We start from the raw sequence: 19,519 nt of genomic DNA, 5'->3' as shown, positions 1-19,519 counted from the left end.
CCAGTCCAGGGAAGACCTGGCCTAGCAGTTCGGGCTGGACTGTTCCCACGGGGAACAGGGTCAAGACTGATTTGCATATGGCTGGGTCCAAACTGGAATGGCATGGGCAGCAAAAAAACGATGGATTAAACCCAGATCTGTGACTGGGGGTGAATGTTTGACAATGTTCAGCATTCCGTCCATCACTTGTTGTTTTTGCATGAAGTATAAACAATCCTTTTCCTAACTTGCGGTTTGTGTATCCCATCTATACTACAATGGGAGAGAGGAGAGGAAAGGAAGATTGCTTATGAGCTTCATATTGGAGATGAATTGAATTTTCAAACTGTGCACCTCCTCTGCTGTATGACTGGCCTCTGCTGCCTCCCACCAAGAGCCTTCTCGAAGCATCTGCAGCATGAAGGCCTACAAGGAAAATCCTTTAACACATCAGGCCTGATGTGAGGTAGGTGAACCGACGCACACAAACACCCATAGCTGCACTTTTCATCCACCGTCTGAAATGGCACACAATGCATTAGCTGAAACTTTGTAGGCAAACCTGCAGCTTTTAAAACGAGGCAAATTGTACTGATGGAACTGAGCCAAGTAAAACTTGCAGTCCCTTACGCTGCTTTGCAACTCTAGACTCAGCTCAAATTCTGCCTTTCAGTAACTCACATCATTGTATTGATGAATATTATGGAGAATTTAGCGCTTCAACTGACTCATTCAAAGCACTCCGAATAAAGTCTGCATCCTTTTGGTGCATTATTTTATCCGTGGCAGAAGGGCGGAGAAGTAGCAATCATTAATGCATCATGTGCAGTGGTACTGGCGCCATGAGATGTGAGGGGCCTATTTGACCCTACGTATTACTGCATTTTATTACTCAACATAGGAGAGCAGTGCCAATATTCCTTGCTTGCACTATGGATCAGCAGGCCTCGTTGTTGCGCTTGTAAGCGTGACTGCAGTAAGGAGAGGTCAGATCAGATGTTAACTGGTGATGGCCTCCCTATAAGCAATCTACCTGGCCCGCGCAACAGGTCCTGTTTGCTAGGATGGCTGTCTGCCCTATTAGTGGACTCTCCCACTGTTATCCTCTGTGTGTCTCTGATGAGGTGTCCGCCATCCAATGTAGCTCACAAAAACATAACCTTATGTGTTAAGAGAATCTTTGCTTTCAACAGTAATTGAGCTCATGTCGGCTGTGGCCACCATTCACTGGAAAGATGCCACCGTGGTTGCTACCAACTGGTGTGACTTAAAGATGGTGAGTTTGAATCCCTGAAGGGACAACTCGGTCTTTCGATCTGCTCACAGAAATGGCAGAATCATAGTATTAAGGGCCATATTTATACTCCGTTTGCGCCGAAATGGCGTCGTTTTTTTTGACGCAATTTCGACGCAAAACTAACGCCAACTAACGCCATATTTATACTATGGCGTTAGAGGCGAATAGCGCCAAAGTTCCCGGAATGTGCGTCATTTTTTAGCGTGAACCCCTTCCTTGCGTTAATGATATGCAAGGGAGGCGTTCCCGTCTAAAAAATGACTCCCAGGCCTTTACGTGGTATTTATACTCCCGGGCAAAAGAGACGCCCGGGAGTTGGCGTGGCTAAAAACGGCGCATTTGCGCCGCTTTTTAACGCCTGGGTCAGGCATGGCGTTAAGGGACAAGTGGGCTCAAAATGAGCCCAGAGTGCCCTCCCCTGCCCCCAGGGACCCCCCCTGCCACCCTTGCCCACCCCAGGAGGACACCCAAGGCTGGAGGGACCCACCCCAGGGACATTCAGGTAAGTTCAGGTAAGTATTTATTTTTTTTTTTTTAATAATATTTTGTGGCATAGGGGGGCCTGATTTGTGCCCCCCTACATGCCACTATGCCCAATGACCATGCCCAGGGGACAGAAGTCCCCTGGGCATGGCCATTGGGCAAGGGGGCATGACTCCTATCTTTACAATGATAGGAGTCATGTTGATGGGGGATGGGCGTCGTTAAAAAATGGCGCAAGTCGGGTTAAGACGATTTTTTCGACGTAACCTGACTTGCCCCATTTTAAGACGCCCATGCGCCATTTTCCCCCTACGCCGGCGCTGTCTGGTCTACGTGGTTTTTTCCCACGCAAACCAGGCAGCGCCGGTCTGATTGCGCCGTCTAACGCCATTCCATAAATACGGCGCCCGCATGGCGCTTCAGAATGGCGTTAGACGGCGCAAAACTTTTTGACGCTAAACTGCGTTAGCGCAGTTTAGCGTCAAAAAGTATAAATATGGGCCTAAATGCTATATGAAAATAAGCTACTGGTATGTCACCAAGATAACTGTTGCCTCTAATTCTATTGATTTCCATATAACCAGAGAACAGGCTGCCATATTCCCTTCTGCTTGCTCTGCAGTATTTGAATGCACTCACTGTTAACGTCTTTCCGTTATTCAGGTTATTTTATTATAAAACAGAGCCAAAGCCTTTTTTAAAGACTGCTTTCTTCTTACCATTCACCAGCTGTGACCCATCATGAGACATTCCTTAAATGCATATGTATTTTCAAGTGGACAGACTGGGCCCATGTGAGTTTCAATTAAATGGCATGAGCATAAATATTGCCATAACCCCCAATAAGTAATTTAGGAAGCTACTCGCAACACCACTCCACTAATAACTGATTTATTAACACCCCTTAATCTAAGTTTTCTTTTTATTTCCTGCCTCTGATCGGTTTATGAATTTCCAGCCATATAACGTGTTTCGTCACATATGTGTAACCCTATGCCATCATCAGCACTCTGTTAATATGTTCTACAAAGCTTATGTCATACCTTGAATCATATTTAGAAGGCAATGTAATTTACTAAGTGCCTCTTGCAGATATCATGCTTGTCAGTATTAAGTTATGTTTTAGCAAGTCGTTTCCAGGAAGAGCAGTATCCTCTATGTTTCAGAATGGGGGACAAACCTAGTGCTCCACCTGTTTAGAAAGTGCATCACATAGTCACCTCATAGGTGTCTATGAGAACTAAACTAATGTCCCTGGGACCTTGAACAACATCTGGCACCAGGGTCAAAACTGCAAGGGAAGTTCCATGTCACAGCACTTTGTCCTATGAGTTAACAGATAATTATCGACTTTAACCAATTTGAAGGTCAAACCTGACAGTCCAGGAAATGTAAATAACTCCCAGAATCTGCACAACAGGTATTTGAAGTACCTGGTCGTATCAGTGACGATCTTAGGAAGTGCTGTGAGCGAAGCATAATTATAAAGTGTGGGAGTAGTTATAGCTTTATGCTTTGTTATTTCCTTGCTAAATGATGAGAACCCACATTCATGATAATCGATTGGTGTTAAGAGTCATTTGGAACGCATGCCTTTGCTTGATGCACCTTATTTGTTTGAATATTTTTCCATTTGCGGACTGAGAGAAAATGTTACTGATCCAAAATGGCATATAAAGAATATGATTACCAATTCTGCTCTTTCTGCCTACAATTGTCCTCTGATCGCTTCTTTTTCTGATGATACATTCCCCCACTCTCCTGATATTTCAACTCTTAATGTCACTGAAATATCAGAATCAACAAATACCCAAAACACCAAATCGATGCATTTAGAGACAAAAACAGAGGACAGCTCAGAAAAGGAAAGTAGCAGTATTCTTTTACGCATTCTAATATTTCTTTGTGAATCCCCCCCTCCAAAAAAAAACCATCCAACTTCCTATTAGTAATAGGGGAGGGCCGAGACCATTTTATTTGTATTAATTGTAAATTAACAATTAGAGTTTTCCCATTTTAGATGTTCTGGGGCCAATTCACAAAGGCATGTAAGTTACATAAAGGATTACTACAGGAGTACTAATTTACATAGCCCAAAATGACTTTGTGAATAGGCCCCAATGTGTGTGATGTCTCGACTGTACGAATGAAAAGCCTAAAGGCGACTAGCAGTCTGAAATACTTACGGTTGTCATAAATTGGATTGGACACAACAGGAGCAAGCGGTATAGTACAGTTCCCATGCTCGTCAGGGAGGAACACCTGAAAACATAGCCTGACCACGTTAAGGTCATAATCCTCAATGATAAGCAGCTTATCTTCAGGCACTGTTAAGGAAAAGAGAAATCACATTTTAATCTAGCTTGCTTTTTAAACGATCTCCATTCATATATTTTGGTTCAGAGTATTCATTAGACTTGGTTATCTTGTTTTAGTCTGTTTTATACATGATTCCAACGAGTTTCACTGTGTTTTCCTAGAGCTTTACCAACGCACCTCTTATATCATGGAGTTTCTATAGAGCACTCCATGATTAGTTCTTGCTATGCTAGGAAAAGTGGCCTTTTGACTAAAAAATATTTTCTTATGCATCCAATGTTGCACGGTAATAAATAACAAGCATTTGCAATGCAATGGGTCTCGTGTTTGCTTCAGTTAGAGCTATTAGCGATGTAAATTCCTAACTGGACTTTTCTTGCCACATGAATTGAAAATGAAAAGTAAAACAGATGACATAAGCAAGCCGATTCTAAGCGACAGGGCTGCCATGAGAATGAGCGCGAAGGTGACACAAAAGGAAAAAGAAGTTTGCTCGCACCCAAATGTATCGATAAATGTGCAATTAACTATGCAACAGGGTCGATGGCCACGGCGGTAACAAAACTGGCCCAAGGAGGCACAAACGTAAAGCATTTACCAATAACAAAGGATTTTTGAAAGGCAAGCCCATGAACGAGTGATAGTGATGGGAGTGCGGTGGGCATGGTTAAAAGCCCATAGATAAATTACAACAGGCCAGAACCCTTTTGCACTCGACCTAAAAACAGCTTTCACCCTATCTCCTTCCTCACATATTTTGGGAAATTATTCCAGGAACTTTCTTATGAATAAGATTAGAGATTTGTGGCCCACAACAGATCTGTTCTTTTTAGGCCATGATCGTCACGTATAGGACCATTTCCCAAAGAGTTCATAAGTACTTGGCATCTGAATTTAGATGCCACAACACCATGTTGCATGTTTCGCTTGCCACCAGTAGTATTACTTTATGTACGAAAGCCCAGAACTGTTACCTCTCCAGATCAGGCTTTCTCCATTGCAGCGCCACTCCTTACGCACTGAAGTCCTTACACTACGCACTGCTTCCCTTTCCATGTTTTTATTTCCAATTGACTGATTTTGGCCTGTTGTTGTAGCACTCAGAAAGCCCTAAAAGCTTTGTCTACACGTGTTTCTTAAACAAATATAACATTTAATAATTTCACTGGCTGATTTGGCCGTATGGTTTTGTGTTCTATGGTGCTACCCATATTGCACAACTGGTCAGGAGGGTGGGTTGCAATCTAGAAATTAAGACTCAGGAGGAGCACAAAAGGTACGATTCTTGTCCAGTACCTTTCCACTTCCTGCTCTACTATGGATAGTATACATTTTTGTGTGTTTTTTCTTATCCAGTACCACTACATATCAGCCTTGTGCGTGGCTGGCGAATTCACAACAAAAGGGCATAGTTGCCAAGGTTTCAGATTGCTATGTGTGACATTTTCAACATTTCAGTGTAATTATGAGTGACATTTCAACAACTATGAGTGACACTTTCTTGCAAGGGATGAAGACGAGGAAACCATATAAATATCGCAATCAATATTGAGAATCCTATACCTCCCATTGTACACCAGTGCCACCTTGTGGCCTTTGATAATACTAGTTGAGCTTACCTAGCATAGTGAGAAACTGGAACAAGAAGGTTTTACCTCACTTCAGGACTTGCGTGACAATCTCAGGCTTTGCGGTAATGGGGGCAAATGACCGGAAATGTGTTATTCTAACGCAAGATGAGTGACATTGGGCTGTTTGGGCTGCATCTCAGACTCATTTCAGAAGCATTATAGTACTGCTTGGATACAAGAAAAAGCACCTTTAAACAATAAATAATCCATGTTTTTGTAGGCAACACTGCAACTTAATAGAAAGTAAATTGTATTATTCTATGCAGGTGTGATCTATTGGGGACAAATAGCGCTCAGAGCTAACGAGGTGTATATCAATTAGTATCCTAATACTTACACGGTGCACCCTTGACGGATCTCACCCCTCAATCCTAACCGTATGGTAATCCTTACAGTTATAAATACTACACAACAAGAGGCACTCAATACATTTTCAATAAGTAATCAAAGTAATGCAGAAACATCTGACAAATCATTGTCAATAACCAAAATCATTAAATAATATCTCATATATTTCTGAAATGTAATAAAAAGAAATAACAGATACAGATGTACTATAATTATCAGTGTCAGTATCCTGTGACGTAATATCAATGTCCATTCAGTTTGGCCAAGGTAGTCATATGAAGTATCAATCCAGTCCGTCATCACATATCAATATCGAAAAACAAACAATCCATCCTTCCATGACATTTGGCAAATGTGTTGTTCAGTTTGATCCTGTTACCGCAGCCAACACGTGTTTCGTCCGGGGATTACCCCGTTCACTTCATCAGGGCTGCACATTGCATCATAATAAACATTCGATGAGTATAAATACAAATGTCAGGTATCAGATTAGAAATATAGGACCACCACCAATTCACCAATGGGTGAGATGGAGAATTATGAGTTGAACGATGAAGCAGGCGTGATGAGGAGTATTAATTACGTTCTTGTGATACTCAATTTTCAAATGGAGATGATATGAACTCGTGATATTAAAGCACACGTGCAGAATTAAACATAAAATAGATAAAAAGTACGTGAATTCCTGAAAAACATACAGAATCCCTAGATGCCCCGCCCCAGTCAAAATATAAAATCTCGTGCGGTGTAATCCCAATATTCACCAAAATGTAAATCAGCCAGTGACATACCTACCTGAATACTGTATGTGTCGTTAAATTGATAGAACTACGAGTACAGGGAGCTCAAATCGTTGCAGCTACACCCGCATTTATTCTGCTTGGTAAGTGTTCATATCAAACAGCCAGTAATCACCTGTCAGATAAATCAAATAATGAACATTCGATAGCTGTGCCCTTTAACATAGAGTAAAATTGGTCTAATACATCATAAAGACATCAGACTTGTATTAACCAAAAAAGGCTAATCCCAGTGTATGTGCATAAATATGCTTTTATATATTGACAATCAAAATAGTGTGTCTTTAACCCAAAATAAATGCTGCCTCTCCATATAGATAAATCCATAGCGACTAAAACAATCCATCTGCCATCCACTAATAATACACCCGTCCAAAGCACTTACCCGATCATATAACATTAACATCAAATGAATCCAATGTAGATATTTTATGTCTACTATGGATCATCTTTGTGTCAATGTATGTAATTGATATCTATTGTAACTTTACAACATGACGGATATTTTTATTTTCTGGTTTACTAATTCACTGTTTTTTTCTACTAACTCTTGTGTGGGAACTATCTTCATTCTTCTTACTTTCTTTGGTTAGTTAGTTCTAAGATATTTGACTTAGCAGTCCTTGTTTAAAATAGCCGCCTTTAAGTAGTCCTATTAATGGGTTAATAGTTATGGGATATTTGTTTTTGGTATACTGTATTCTTTTGTTCATAGCGATGTTGTGAGTTCGGATTGACCATATATCAATACTTTTGTCTTGTATTCACATACTAGTATCTAGTCATCTCAAAATGGCCGCCGTTTAGTAGCCTTATTTTTTATGTTACTGTCAAAGGGATGTCTGGCATAGACGGTTCACGTACTCGCAACCGAGTTTCTTCTCAGAATGGCCGCCTTCATGTAGTCCTATTTCTATGCTAATGATGAGGACACTTGGGACAGACGGGTAGTCCGTCATCTGTAGCGAGATCACGAGCTTCGATTGTGGCGTGACAACAGTCCGATGCGTACTCGTGATCAGACGCTATATTTACATTTGGATCCCTTTGATGTCAATGTTATATGATCGGGTAAGTGCTTTGGACGGGTGTATTATTAGTGGATGGCAGATGGATTGTTTTAGTCACTATGGATTTATCTATATGGAGAGGCAGCATTTATTTTGGGTTAAAGGCACACTATTTTGATTGTCAATATATAAAAGCGTATTTATGCATATACACTGGGATTAGCCTTTTTTGGTTAATACAAATCTGATGTCTTTATGATGTATTAGACCAATTTTACTCTATGTTAAAGGGCACAGATATCAAATGTTCATTATTTGATTTATCTGACAGGTGATTACTGGTTGTTTGATATGAACACTTACCAAGCAGAATAAATGCGGGTGTAGATGCAACGATTTGCGCTCCCTGCACTCGTAGTTCTATCAATTTAACGACACATACAGTATTCAGGTAGTTATGTCACTGGCTGATTTACATTTGGGTGAATATTGGGATTACACCGCATGAGATTTTACAATTTGACTGGGGCGGGGCATCTAGGGATTCTGTATGTTTTTCAGCAATTCACGTACTTTTTATCTATCTTACGTTTAATTCTGCACATGTGTTCTTTAATATCACAAGTTCATATCAGCTCCATTTGAAAACTGAGTGTCACAAGAACGTAACTAATACTCCTCATCACGCCTGCTTCTTCGTTCAACTCATAATTCTCCATCTCACCCATTGGTGAATTGGTGGTGGTCTTATATTTCTAATCTGATACTTGACATTTGTATTTATACTCATCGAATGTTTATTATGATGCAACTTGCAGACCTGATGAAGTGAACGGGGTAATCCCCAGACGAAACACGTGTTGGCTGCGGTAACAGGATCAAACCGAACAACACATTTGCCAAATGTCGTGGAAGGATGGATCGTTTGTCTTTCGATACTGATATGTGATTACGGACTGGATTGATACTTCATATGACTACCTTGGCCAAACTGAATAGACATTGATATTACGTCACAGGATACTGACACTAATAATTATAGTACATCTGTATCTGTTATTTCTTTTTATTACATTTCAGAAATATATGAGATATTGTTTAATGATTTTGGTTATTGACAATGATTTGTCAGATGTAAATAGAAAGTAGGCCTCAAACAGGAAAGTGTGAACAGCAACTAATTTGCAAAGGTCAGACTATTTTAATTTTCTTTCGAACAACTACCATTCAACATCATGCATCACTGTCTCTTGTTTAGTCTTCAATTCATTGTGAGGTAAACTGTTTATTATATGGTGTGGTCGTGCCATAACACCATGTAATTAACCCACAAATCAGTTTTTGGTCCAGTTAGGCTCGTTTGTGAAACCTCCTTAGCTCAACCCTAGGTAGGTGTGACTTCAGTCAACCAGGCTTTAACAAAAGAACAAGAGCAAAGCATTTAGAAGTACCAAAACAACTGAATAAAACAACTGAATAAAAAGAGAAACATGGCATAAAGAAACTCCAACACCAATTCACAAAAATAGATCTTATTTTGATGATTTTTTAGACATCAAAAGGAACAAAATCCACAGAGGATTCTGGAGATATAAATTATTAAGCACTTCGTAAATCACTGATTTTCACTCAAAATGCAAAAAAGAATTGGCAGCTGCTGTGGTCAGCAGTTACTTTGAAAACCTGTCACAAAGTTGTATTTGGGTACTCGGTCCACTTTGAGCGATCAACACCGGCAAGGGGCAAGTCAAAGGAGCCAGTAAGGATTAGCAGAACACTTAACATGCAGTCAAAGCAGTCTCCAGTCTAGTTCCAGGCTCTATGGCAAACCACCATAGATATCAATGGAGTGGTCCTGATGCAGGGGATGATCCAGTCAATGGGGGTCTTCCTGGGGGCCACCTCTCCATCCACAAACACAGTGGGGTGACTATGGCCACAGAGGTCGGTGTCCCTCGAAATCCAGGTGAAGTCCAGTTAAAAAACAGTTGCCACTGGTCAACTAGTCACAGCTAAACCAGTGGTTCCCTTTAACTAAGGCTAGTGCCCATCCTGGGTGACCAAACTGCACTGACTGACTACTCTTCTGAGTCCACCGGACTCGGGTGCAACTTATGAGGGTCAGGATTCAGGCTCACATGCTGCACTTCAGCAGTCGTTGACGATCAAGCGATTGTGGCTACCAACTCGCCAAGGTGGCTTCTTCAGATTTTATGGCCATGGAGCTGTAACAGGAAATCAGCCAACTGAATCTTGGAGTTTTACCTCTTGGGTAGTCAAATGGAAATAGTTCCAGTGGCAGTGCCTTTCCTTTCATTGCATAGGTATTTGGTGCATTTATGATGTCAGATTATAGGAGCTCATATTTTGTGCCAGTGCTGTTTGTATTCAATATTTTGTATCACTCCTAACCTATACTCATCCTTATTGTGAATTAACCTAAACACCATAGATTCCACTTGTCACCAAGTTAGAGCGCTGCACCTGAAACACACTAATACTTAAACAGATAATCTCCCCATAATTCCGCCTTCTTGTCCAGGAATTATTTTATCTCTTCTAGAAGGCATAGAAAGTGTTTGTTTTCAGAAGTTCTGGGGGAGGATGCAGTTGTGTCTCAGATTTTTGGTGCCGTTCTGGTAAAGCACTGGTTGAGGAGTGTTTTTTTACATTTTTGATTTCTAGAGTAATCATTTCTTTAAACCTATAGTTCAGTTTTTTTGTCCTGAAATGTTTAATTTCTGTGCCAGATGTGATGTGATGCTGAGTTATGATTTAGGGCCCTAGATCTGATACATGCAGCGCTTATGAAGCATTTTCTGTCTTTGAGGAGCTGTTTAATTTATTTTAGAACTGGAGAGTTGTGATTATACTTTTTTGTGTTAGAGTTAAGTCTCAAAACTGAGCTCAGGAGTGCTGTCGGGGGGAGAAGGCTTGTTTTGGGGATGCCTGTGAGCACACAAATTCGTAGCCTAATCAGGATGGAACTATGGACTATACCATGGTCTTAAGGTGGGACCAGGTCCTTAGTTTGTGTGGGGTTAGTAGATACCATTCTTGGCATTGTAAATTATACAAACATGCATAAAGAGTTTCATGTCCAGAATAAAAACAAAGATTTTGCTTGTTTTGCAGTAAGCACTCTGGTATCAAAAACCTTTAAGTCCAAGACCAGATTATGAGCAAGGTGCACTTGTTATTAGGAGGGAAAAGCAGCAACTTTGCTTCGTCTGAGTTTAGTTTCAAAAACTGGTTTGAAAGTCAGGATTGAGTTCTTGTATATCAGGAGTAACAGGGGCCCTGATGTCCTTTTAGTAGTAGCCGTCATAGAGGGCTGCTACCGGGGGCCCTGGTGTGGCCCAGAGGCATGTTGGAACCCAAGCGGGTAGGTGGGCATATGTCTAGTTAGGATTTCGATGACGTCAGCCATCTTGGATCCTGCGGCTTCTGGAGATATCTCGCAAGGCTACAAGATCCGGAAATTAGCCTGGGTGCTGCTTCGATATAAAACAGAGGTGCTCCCAGACAGAACCACTTGCCAAATCGGTTATTCGGCAGCAGCATAGGAGCACTTGTGCTCAAACTCCAAGAGCAGATTCCTGCATGCAGATCTGGTTGTCAGCGAGATGGGAGGTAAGGATTTACCTTCTTGCTATCTTTGGACTTTGTGTCCAGAACTTAATGTGAGAGCCCCTGGCATTTGTAAGAGTCTGATCTCACAATCAATGAGGGTGGATGCACCCCCAGGTAGATTAAGGAGTTCCCTTCCTAGAAACTGTATAATCCTGCAATTTTTGAGACTGGTGCAATTGAAAAGAAAGGAAGCACAACAGAGACATTAAAGTTGTGAGACAAAAGGCACTTGAGAGACAGCACACAAAAGAGCTTTTTTAGGAGCAGTATTATCCAGAAGCAGAGAAAGAAGCATATCCTTTCGTCAGTTTGTGAAAGCAACAGCCCAGAAGGGGTTCCAGTAGAACTTGAGTCAATACCATAGACTCATCTTTGTCTCGATTGTGGAAGTAACAGTCTGGACAAGAAAGCCTTTGCTTAGAGATCCATAATACTGATTAAATCTATGTAGGTCATGAGTGAAGATACAGAACTGGTGTTAGTAGAATGGCTGTGATAATGCCATGGGTGATGATCTTCATCCCTTACGAGTGCCGAATTCTGGTGATTACGATAAAAATGGTGTTCTTTATTTCAATGTCAGTCTTATCCAATTCCTGAAATTTCCACCAGTGATTATTTCAGAAAGCAAGTGCTCAGCCCTGAGCCATTCCCATATGGTCTACACGTAGGGAAACTTCAGAAGATTTAGGCAACTCTTATTATGTGTTTTAAACTTATCATCTGAAAGAACTACACTGACGTCACCTCCTGATGCTGCAGGATCTATTCCCTGCTGTCTCCATCCTCACCTCTTCACCCAGGACTTATCAAGTTACTCTTATGGCTGCTGCTCTAAGGTGCGGACAGTGGGAGGTGTTATTTGGCTCCTCCGTAAGTATGGGGTTTTGATATTGTGAGGCCAATTTCTTAGTGATCCAGTGGATTGAGCGAAGCTGAAGAGTGGTTTTCAACAATCTTGAATTCCAAAGAGCACTAAAACCTGACCCTTCCCACATCTATGACTATTATGTTGTAATAGCTCCTATATTTGTAGGTATCTGCTTATGGAAGGCTTATATTCGTGCACTGTTCTTCAGCTCTTCATGTGTCCAGGCAGCGATGCAGTGGCACCATATTTACAGCATGTCTTCAAACCTCAAGCAACCTATCCAGCAACTACCCTGTAGGTCATTCTATAACTAACCCTGCTTTCGTTAACTGTGCATTGGCAAATTAGAGTGCTTCTTGATCCGGTCATGGGCTTCAAACATATTAAATGCTACAATACGTAACAATATAACATATTTCCTTGTTAACCATTATTAATAGACTTGTTTCATAGCTAGGTGCCTGTGGTAGCTTGTACTAATTCACTCCATTATTATTGCAGTTAACACATCCTCCAAGACCCACAGCTAGCAGAGTTCAGTTAACATTAATAAGGTCAACCTACCAACCTGTACGGCACCTTAAAAATCAAACTCTGCCCCGCCGGTTGGGTTATAAAGTCAGCATGCAGCAAGCTAAACACTTGCATTTCTGTCTTGCTTGACACCCCTATAATGTGTGGGATTCATGGATGTTCAAACTGACACTGAATCTTGCTTCTCTTTCTTTCTCACTCACTCACCCTTTTACTCTGTTCCTTATCTCCCTTAGATGTGTGGATCTCACTGTACAGTACTGCTGTAATCGGAAACATTTAAAAAACCTTCTTTACATATGCTGCACCCTAGGCCATTGCAATATTTTTTAAATATTTTGATTGCTTCACAAATACATACATTAAGTAGGCAATAAAATAAAATGCAACATATTTCCCTCTCTGTGTATGGGCAGAAGTGGGTGGAGTGGGGTGGTGATGGAGGAGGAAAAAAATGTACGGTATTCTGTTCATTTTTTGTCAATTTTGTGCATGCATTGGACCCCATCAGCAAGTTTCTCTTAGGACGGCTGTCCGATTATCTGATCCGGGAATTTCTGCTGCTATGAGTAGATTTTAGTTTTCCATTTTCTTTTGCTATTATTCGCCTTGCTGCTAGGGTCTCCAAAAAATGAGAATTTCCTTCCATTTCCAAACCGACAAAGGCAGGAACATGGTTCCTATTGGTACAGTAGTTATTTAATTTCTTTCCTCTTTTTTGTTGTGCAAAACCTCTATTATGTGCCCCCTAAAATGTCCTGTGTTCCCATGTTTCTAAGATCCATGAGATCCAGAACCTATTAAACCAGTGGTTGCCAACCTTTTAACGTCTGTGTACCTCCTCTCTACCATTATTGGAACCCGGGGACCCCCAATGAATCATTATTGGAATTCGGGGACCCCCCCACTGAGTCATTACTTGAAGCCGGGGACCGAGTCCTAAACTTTGTTGATGATTTAAACTACAAAACAATACACAAAAAATACAGAAACACGCATTCCATCAAACAGATATACAAATGATAACACATTTTAATTAATTTGCAAACAAAATAAATAATAATAAAAAATAAATAGGAAAGTTGGAGCTTTTCTAAATTCAGTTGAAGCCACATACCATCCATACTACATTCTGTTTGATGTATCTGCACTGCTCCCACGAATCAATCTGCAGATAATAAGTTTCTCACATTTACCCTACGTAGTAAGGTATGTATCTTCAAGAAAGTTTGCCGGAGTTACTCTCTAGTAAGATCTATACCTGCTTGTTACCACGTCAATATCAATTTTATCTAAATCAACCTCTCCAGAGTGTTCTAATGCCTTATATTGAGAGAGGACTCGTTCTAATTGTGTAAGTGTTAATAATCTATTTAGTTTTCCCCATACAATACCTATATTGTGTTGGACAGTGAGGAACTGATAGCGAAGATGCAAAAACTTTTTTAAAAAACTTGCATTGGCAATTCATACCCATTTAGCAATTCCTCAAATGTCTTGAGTTGGCCTTGGGTCACTACTGATTCTGCTCTTTTGGGCCCACCATTTTCCCCATCTCCTCTGTAACTTCTGGGATAATGGAAGAATTAGTCCATTGAGGTTAGCAGTTTTGAGCTATTTCAGGATCTTCAGCATGTTCGCTGTTTAGTGATATATACGTGATATATACGTATTACGTTCTCTCTGTGGCCCAAAATCTAACTTTCTTAAAAGAAATGTGGGTGGCTAAACGTAAATTTTAAAAAAACGTTTATTGCATGAGATCGTGTCATTTCGGAAATGGCCCTTACATCCATGTTTCCTGATAAGTCTGGGTCCACCAAATGTTTTAGGTAGCACCAAAAAAGCCAAAGGTACTGTTACATTTCTAGCAAACCCCATCCCCCAGAAAATACAGGCTGACACATCTTCATCATACTTACCATGCAGCATTTCCAGCCCAAATATATTGACTGATTATTGAATTCAGAGATGCGAAAAATCTCATAGCTAAGTGGAATGGGACAACCTGAAGCAGGAAGAGACACTGTGGATGGATTGACACTTTGATTAAGTTTGCCCTTCCTACTAGGGGGAGACGCAGTTGCTGCTTTTTTTCCAGCAGTCTTCATAGATGAATAAGCAGTGTGGGAAATCCTTATTCACCCTGAATGTATTTTTAAAGGAGGTAGGGGAAGTTGTTGAATGCAGTTTTCAGCTTTATAGTGAACACTTTTATTTCTGCCAGGAACAGAAACCCCTCCATCTTGTCTTGTTTAATGTTGAATCCCACTAACCAAGAAAAGTTTCTGTGCTCTTTATTTGTTCTGCAGCCATATATAAGGAAACATTGTCTCTATATCATTTTGTTTTATGATCTCCTGGTAAACAGATAAGGAGTAAGATGTCATTTCTAATGTTGATTGCTTGGGGTTTAATGTATAGAGCAAAAAGAAGCAGGAACATCGAACAGCCCTGGCTTGTTTCTCTCTGCAATTATATCTTTGCAGCTCTCTAAGGATTAATGCTATTGATTTAATGATCAGTGATGGGAATCTTAACTCTCCTAAAACTTCCCAGAGGAATTTCCAGTTCACTAGATGAAAATACTTTTCTGCCGGTGAGAAAGGTCACCTTTCTTCACCTCTCATAAATATTATCTCTATGATGAGTTTGTTTATGTGAATAGTGTACTATTAACTATACCTGGGCGTTTCCCACAATGTTTCCCAATATCAATGACAGACTAGTAGTTATGATTGTAATGAAGATTACAGATAATGATTTCTTAATCATTATTGAGAAGTGTGATGGTTTATATAAGCCACACTTACTTTGACCCTTGTCTGGCTTCAGAGAAATACTCCCCCCCCACACACACACCCACTAGGCTGATCAAAAGATATGAATCATCAGACAAACTGCATTTGAAGCCCTTGAGAGCTGCCTAATCATCCCTGACAGGGCCATAATAAGAATATAAGATAAGTAGTCTACCTTCAACTTGAATGAAGCATATCAACCATCTTCTATACTTATGGGACTCAGTTTTCAGCACCTCTGAAGAGTATGTCATACCCTGATGTGCCACCGTAAAGCATAAAAACTATGTTCCCTGTATACCTTTGAGTCCACTTAATTAATAGTTTCTCTTTTTCTGTTTTTTGTATACACGTTTCCTGAATCATCACCACTTGTACTTTAACATTTTCTAGATAAGCATTTTTCTTTGTCTTTTAGCTGTTTCAATTTCAAAGCCAGAATACATTGAAAATATGTAGCCGTATTGGGCTTTGAGTATTTCTTCTGTGCTTTGGCTAATATCTGCTTTCTCAAAAGAATGTCCTGGAAAAACACAATCACTGTTCGAGGTTTGCCTCCGGACTTATAAAGGGTAAGAGGGACTCTGTGCAAAGCATTAGTAAGGATTTCAGGGAGAGGTTTGCTTTCTTTAGTGAAAATACTTTCTTTGAGTAGTTTTGCCACCCACTCCGTCATGGTTTCACTTTCTCTTGCCTTTTCATTGCCAACTTCTTCCCATCGGACACTCCCACTAACTGAAGATTTGCTCTCCAAGAGCAGTTCTCAAGGTCTTTTTATTTCTCTTCTAGGGCTTTACACCTGCTTAATTGTTTCTCACTTTATTCCTGCACAAAAGTCTCAAGGTCTGTAATCTGCTTCTTAGTGCCTCCACAAACTTCAGTTAGCATCTCTATTTTGTTACTGAGAACATCTACTTGCTCTGAAAGCTGGGTGAAATGGCCGTTTGCTCTGTTTGTTCTATTTGATTTCACTTTGTAAAGAGTACTTTGTAGCAGCCCTTTCAATGATGAATCTGACTCTGACTTAAACTGTGGCAATGATGTGAGGTCTGTGATTCTCTCGGAAGGTCTTTCCTGCCTATCTTTTGTTCCTCCAGTCTTGTCTATAGCCATGCTCAGTTCTACTAAGTTGGTTATGCATGGAGATTAGGATAATTTAAATTACAATTGCTTAAGGTAAACTGTGCTCCTTCCTCCAGTACGTACATCACATAGTCTCAATTCATCTACTTGCTCATTTAATGCTGTTGTTCCTGTGGACTTGCTTAACAGCCTTCAGAGTTCTAGACAAACTTGTCCTTTCAGCTTTTCTGTCCTTATCATTACTGCTTTTGAACTATGATAAGTTTTTAGAATACAGAGCATACAGCTAGTTCTGCAAGGTCTGTGGCTTACATAATACAGCATAGCAGCTCAAGTGGAAGAATCTACCATCCAGATTTTGTAAACAATATTTGATTCCCTCATCTTTCTGCCTCAACTACCAGGGCTGCTTCACTTCTTTTTATTTCTGCTATTTTATAAAGCGGTAATAATGTTGTAAGCCAGGAGTCTGGCCTGGAGCTGGTCTCCTTATTAGTAGGAGTGAAGACTATTTGGGCACTATGTATAGGTCACTGCTTGTGTCACTTAAGTATCTTCCTGCAGCAAGGAGGGAGGGGGGATCAGGCCTAAATATATTTGAAAAAAAAGAAAACAAACAACCTTACAGCCTAACGACCCATCTAAAAAGATTACAAATAAAATATACATGTAACCTACTACGAAAAGAAAACAGATTTCCAAAAATTGGAAATATACAAGCTTTTAAATTAACAAATAAAGTACACAGTTATGTAATGAAGCAATAAACGTAACTGCTATTTGTCTGAAATGGAACAGCGATTAAAAGAGGAAGAGGACTCTGTTCATAGACTGCTTATGAGTTTTGAAGTTCTATTTTGAAATGTTCTCTGTTTTACTTTTAAAGACTGCTGCTTGGAGTGGAGTTAAAGGATTTCATGCATAATGATAGCCTCTGATTGTGTAATGAAATTATAGGCAAAGCAGAAACCCTTTCCTTTTATGTAAAATGGACAAGAGAAAGAAATGTGCAGTTGGCATCAATCATAAATATTTATACTTATTTAGTTGCTAACCTGTACAATGTGGAACTAAAGAAAAACCTCACATCAACCCCCATTTCTCTGCTTCATAAAAATGTGTGATCTGTGACAAATATTTGATTTTACTGAGCCTCCCTTTTTCAATTATCACATATCAGAACACCTTCCAATATGTGAGTTTATAAGCCACTGTATGAAAGTCTCTTGTGCTTGATTTAATAGATTATAGCATTGCTCTCTCTATCTTACAACCTAGGCCACATTTTATTAAACCAAGCACATGACAAGTGTCTTGCCCTCAAGTTCATAACTGGCATTATTGTCAAGGCGGGGAGTTGGGGCAGGACCGTTTGAAAACTATTACTTCTCAAAGCAGTGATACAATGAGATGTAAGGTAAAAACTTTAACATGTTAAAGAAATACATTGTTATGAGTTTCAAAGAAACTGTTTTGTACTTTTACGTGATGTTGAATGATTTACATGCCAAATGTTTTCAGGATTCGGCTCGTAGAGCCCAGCCAGGCTTTTGTCCCAACTCTCTCTGTTAATTTGTTGGCTCGCCCACCACCACAATTTCATAATGAACAATACTTCTTTTAACAACAGGAAGATCCGTTGGTGACTGTTTAGCCAAAGGTTGTTTGATTTTGATGCCCTATCATGCTCTTTCCTGGTGCTGTGCCTAAATTCTTCAGTCATGTTCAACTAACTTTAATCGAAAGTCAGAGACAATCATAAAAGTATAAGCATAAATATAAAATATAAAAAACAGATATAAAATGACTACCACATAGACAGTAACTAAAATTGCACATATTTTTCCAACAGTTATCGGCTGAAAATACCCTACTATGTAACACACATCCTGATTAAACCGAAAGGCTACACTGCAGTGGATAAATCTGTAATCCCTTAAGAGTGGTTAGCAAAAATTGATTTCTAAAAACTTGTGTATATTCATAAAAAAGATAAAATGCAAGATAATTTGGGTGGAGACACTGTTACAAGGACATAAGCATGCACTCCCACTACTCAACTGACCCAGAGGAAAGCATAAAAGATGACAAATTATTCCAGCTCTAGACCTCAGTGATAGAGTCCTGTCCCAACTACCTCGTTCAAAGGGCGGATATTGCTTCGTAGCACAGCAACATTTTAAAATTACATACTTCCTCACCAACGATCTGCTCAGCTTTGCAATTTCTCTCTATTGACACCTTTGTTGTCAAAAACGTAGACTTAACATGCATCTTATCCACCTTACAGACACATAGTGGGTTTTTGAACAAGAAGGATCTGCCTAACTCTTCTAGGTTCTTGTGAGAAACTTCATTGTTGGTTGATTGGTGTATGAGCCCTGGTCAAGCAACAGCCACAATGCCTTGCAGGATGAATCACAAATAGTCACTAATTTAACATATGCGCAAAAAGCAGTCAGGATAAACAAAATATTTGACACCAAAACCATCAAAATCCAATTAGTAGAACCGGTATTAAGAATTTTAAAAGTTTTAACTGTCAACCGTGGACATCTGGTTGCGCTAGACTGGGGCAAAACAAAAGTTAAGGCTGACCGCAATGGAGCGCGGGTTGAATACACAAAGTAGACTGGGCCCCGTCAGCGCTTACCTTCAGACCAAGAATTTCTTTAAAGAAAAAGTCTCTGGGGAGGTAGAAGTTCAGTGGGGCAAGGCTGCAGGAGTGTC

The 19,519-nt window shown here is 40.1% G+C and overlaps 1 protein-coding gene across 1 annotated transcript in view; it reads right to left on the bottom strand.

The window, feature by feature from the left end:
• The window catches only part of REL (REL proto-oncogene, NF-kB subunit), a 266,069-nt gene that overhangs the window by 49,596 nt on the left and 196,954 nt on the right, over positions 1–19,519 (bottom strand). The window contains exon 6 of the mRNA XM_069234380.1: positions 3,946–4,086. Within this exon, the coding sequence (XP_069090481.1) occupies positions 3,946–4,086 (141 nt within the window). The remainder of the gene's footprint in view (positions 1–3,945; positions 4,087–19,519) is intronic.

The sequence above is a fragment of the Pleurodeles waltl genome, chromosome 5 (genome assembly GCF_031143425.1).
Source record: "Pleurodeles waltl isolate 20211129_DDA chromosome 5, aPleWal1.hap1.20221129, whole genome shotgun sequence".
Classification (NCBI taxonomy): domain Eukaryota; kingdom Metazoa; phylum Chordata; class Amphibia; order Caudata; family Salamandridae; genus Pleurodeles; species Pleurodeles waltl.
This window is presented reverse-complemented; position numbering and strand designations above follow the sequence as displayed.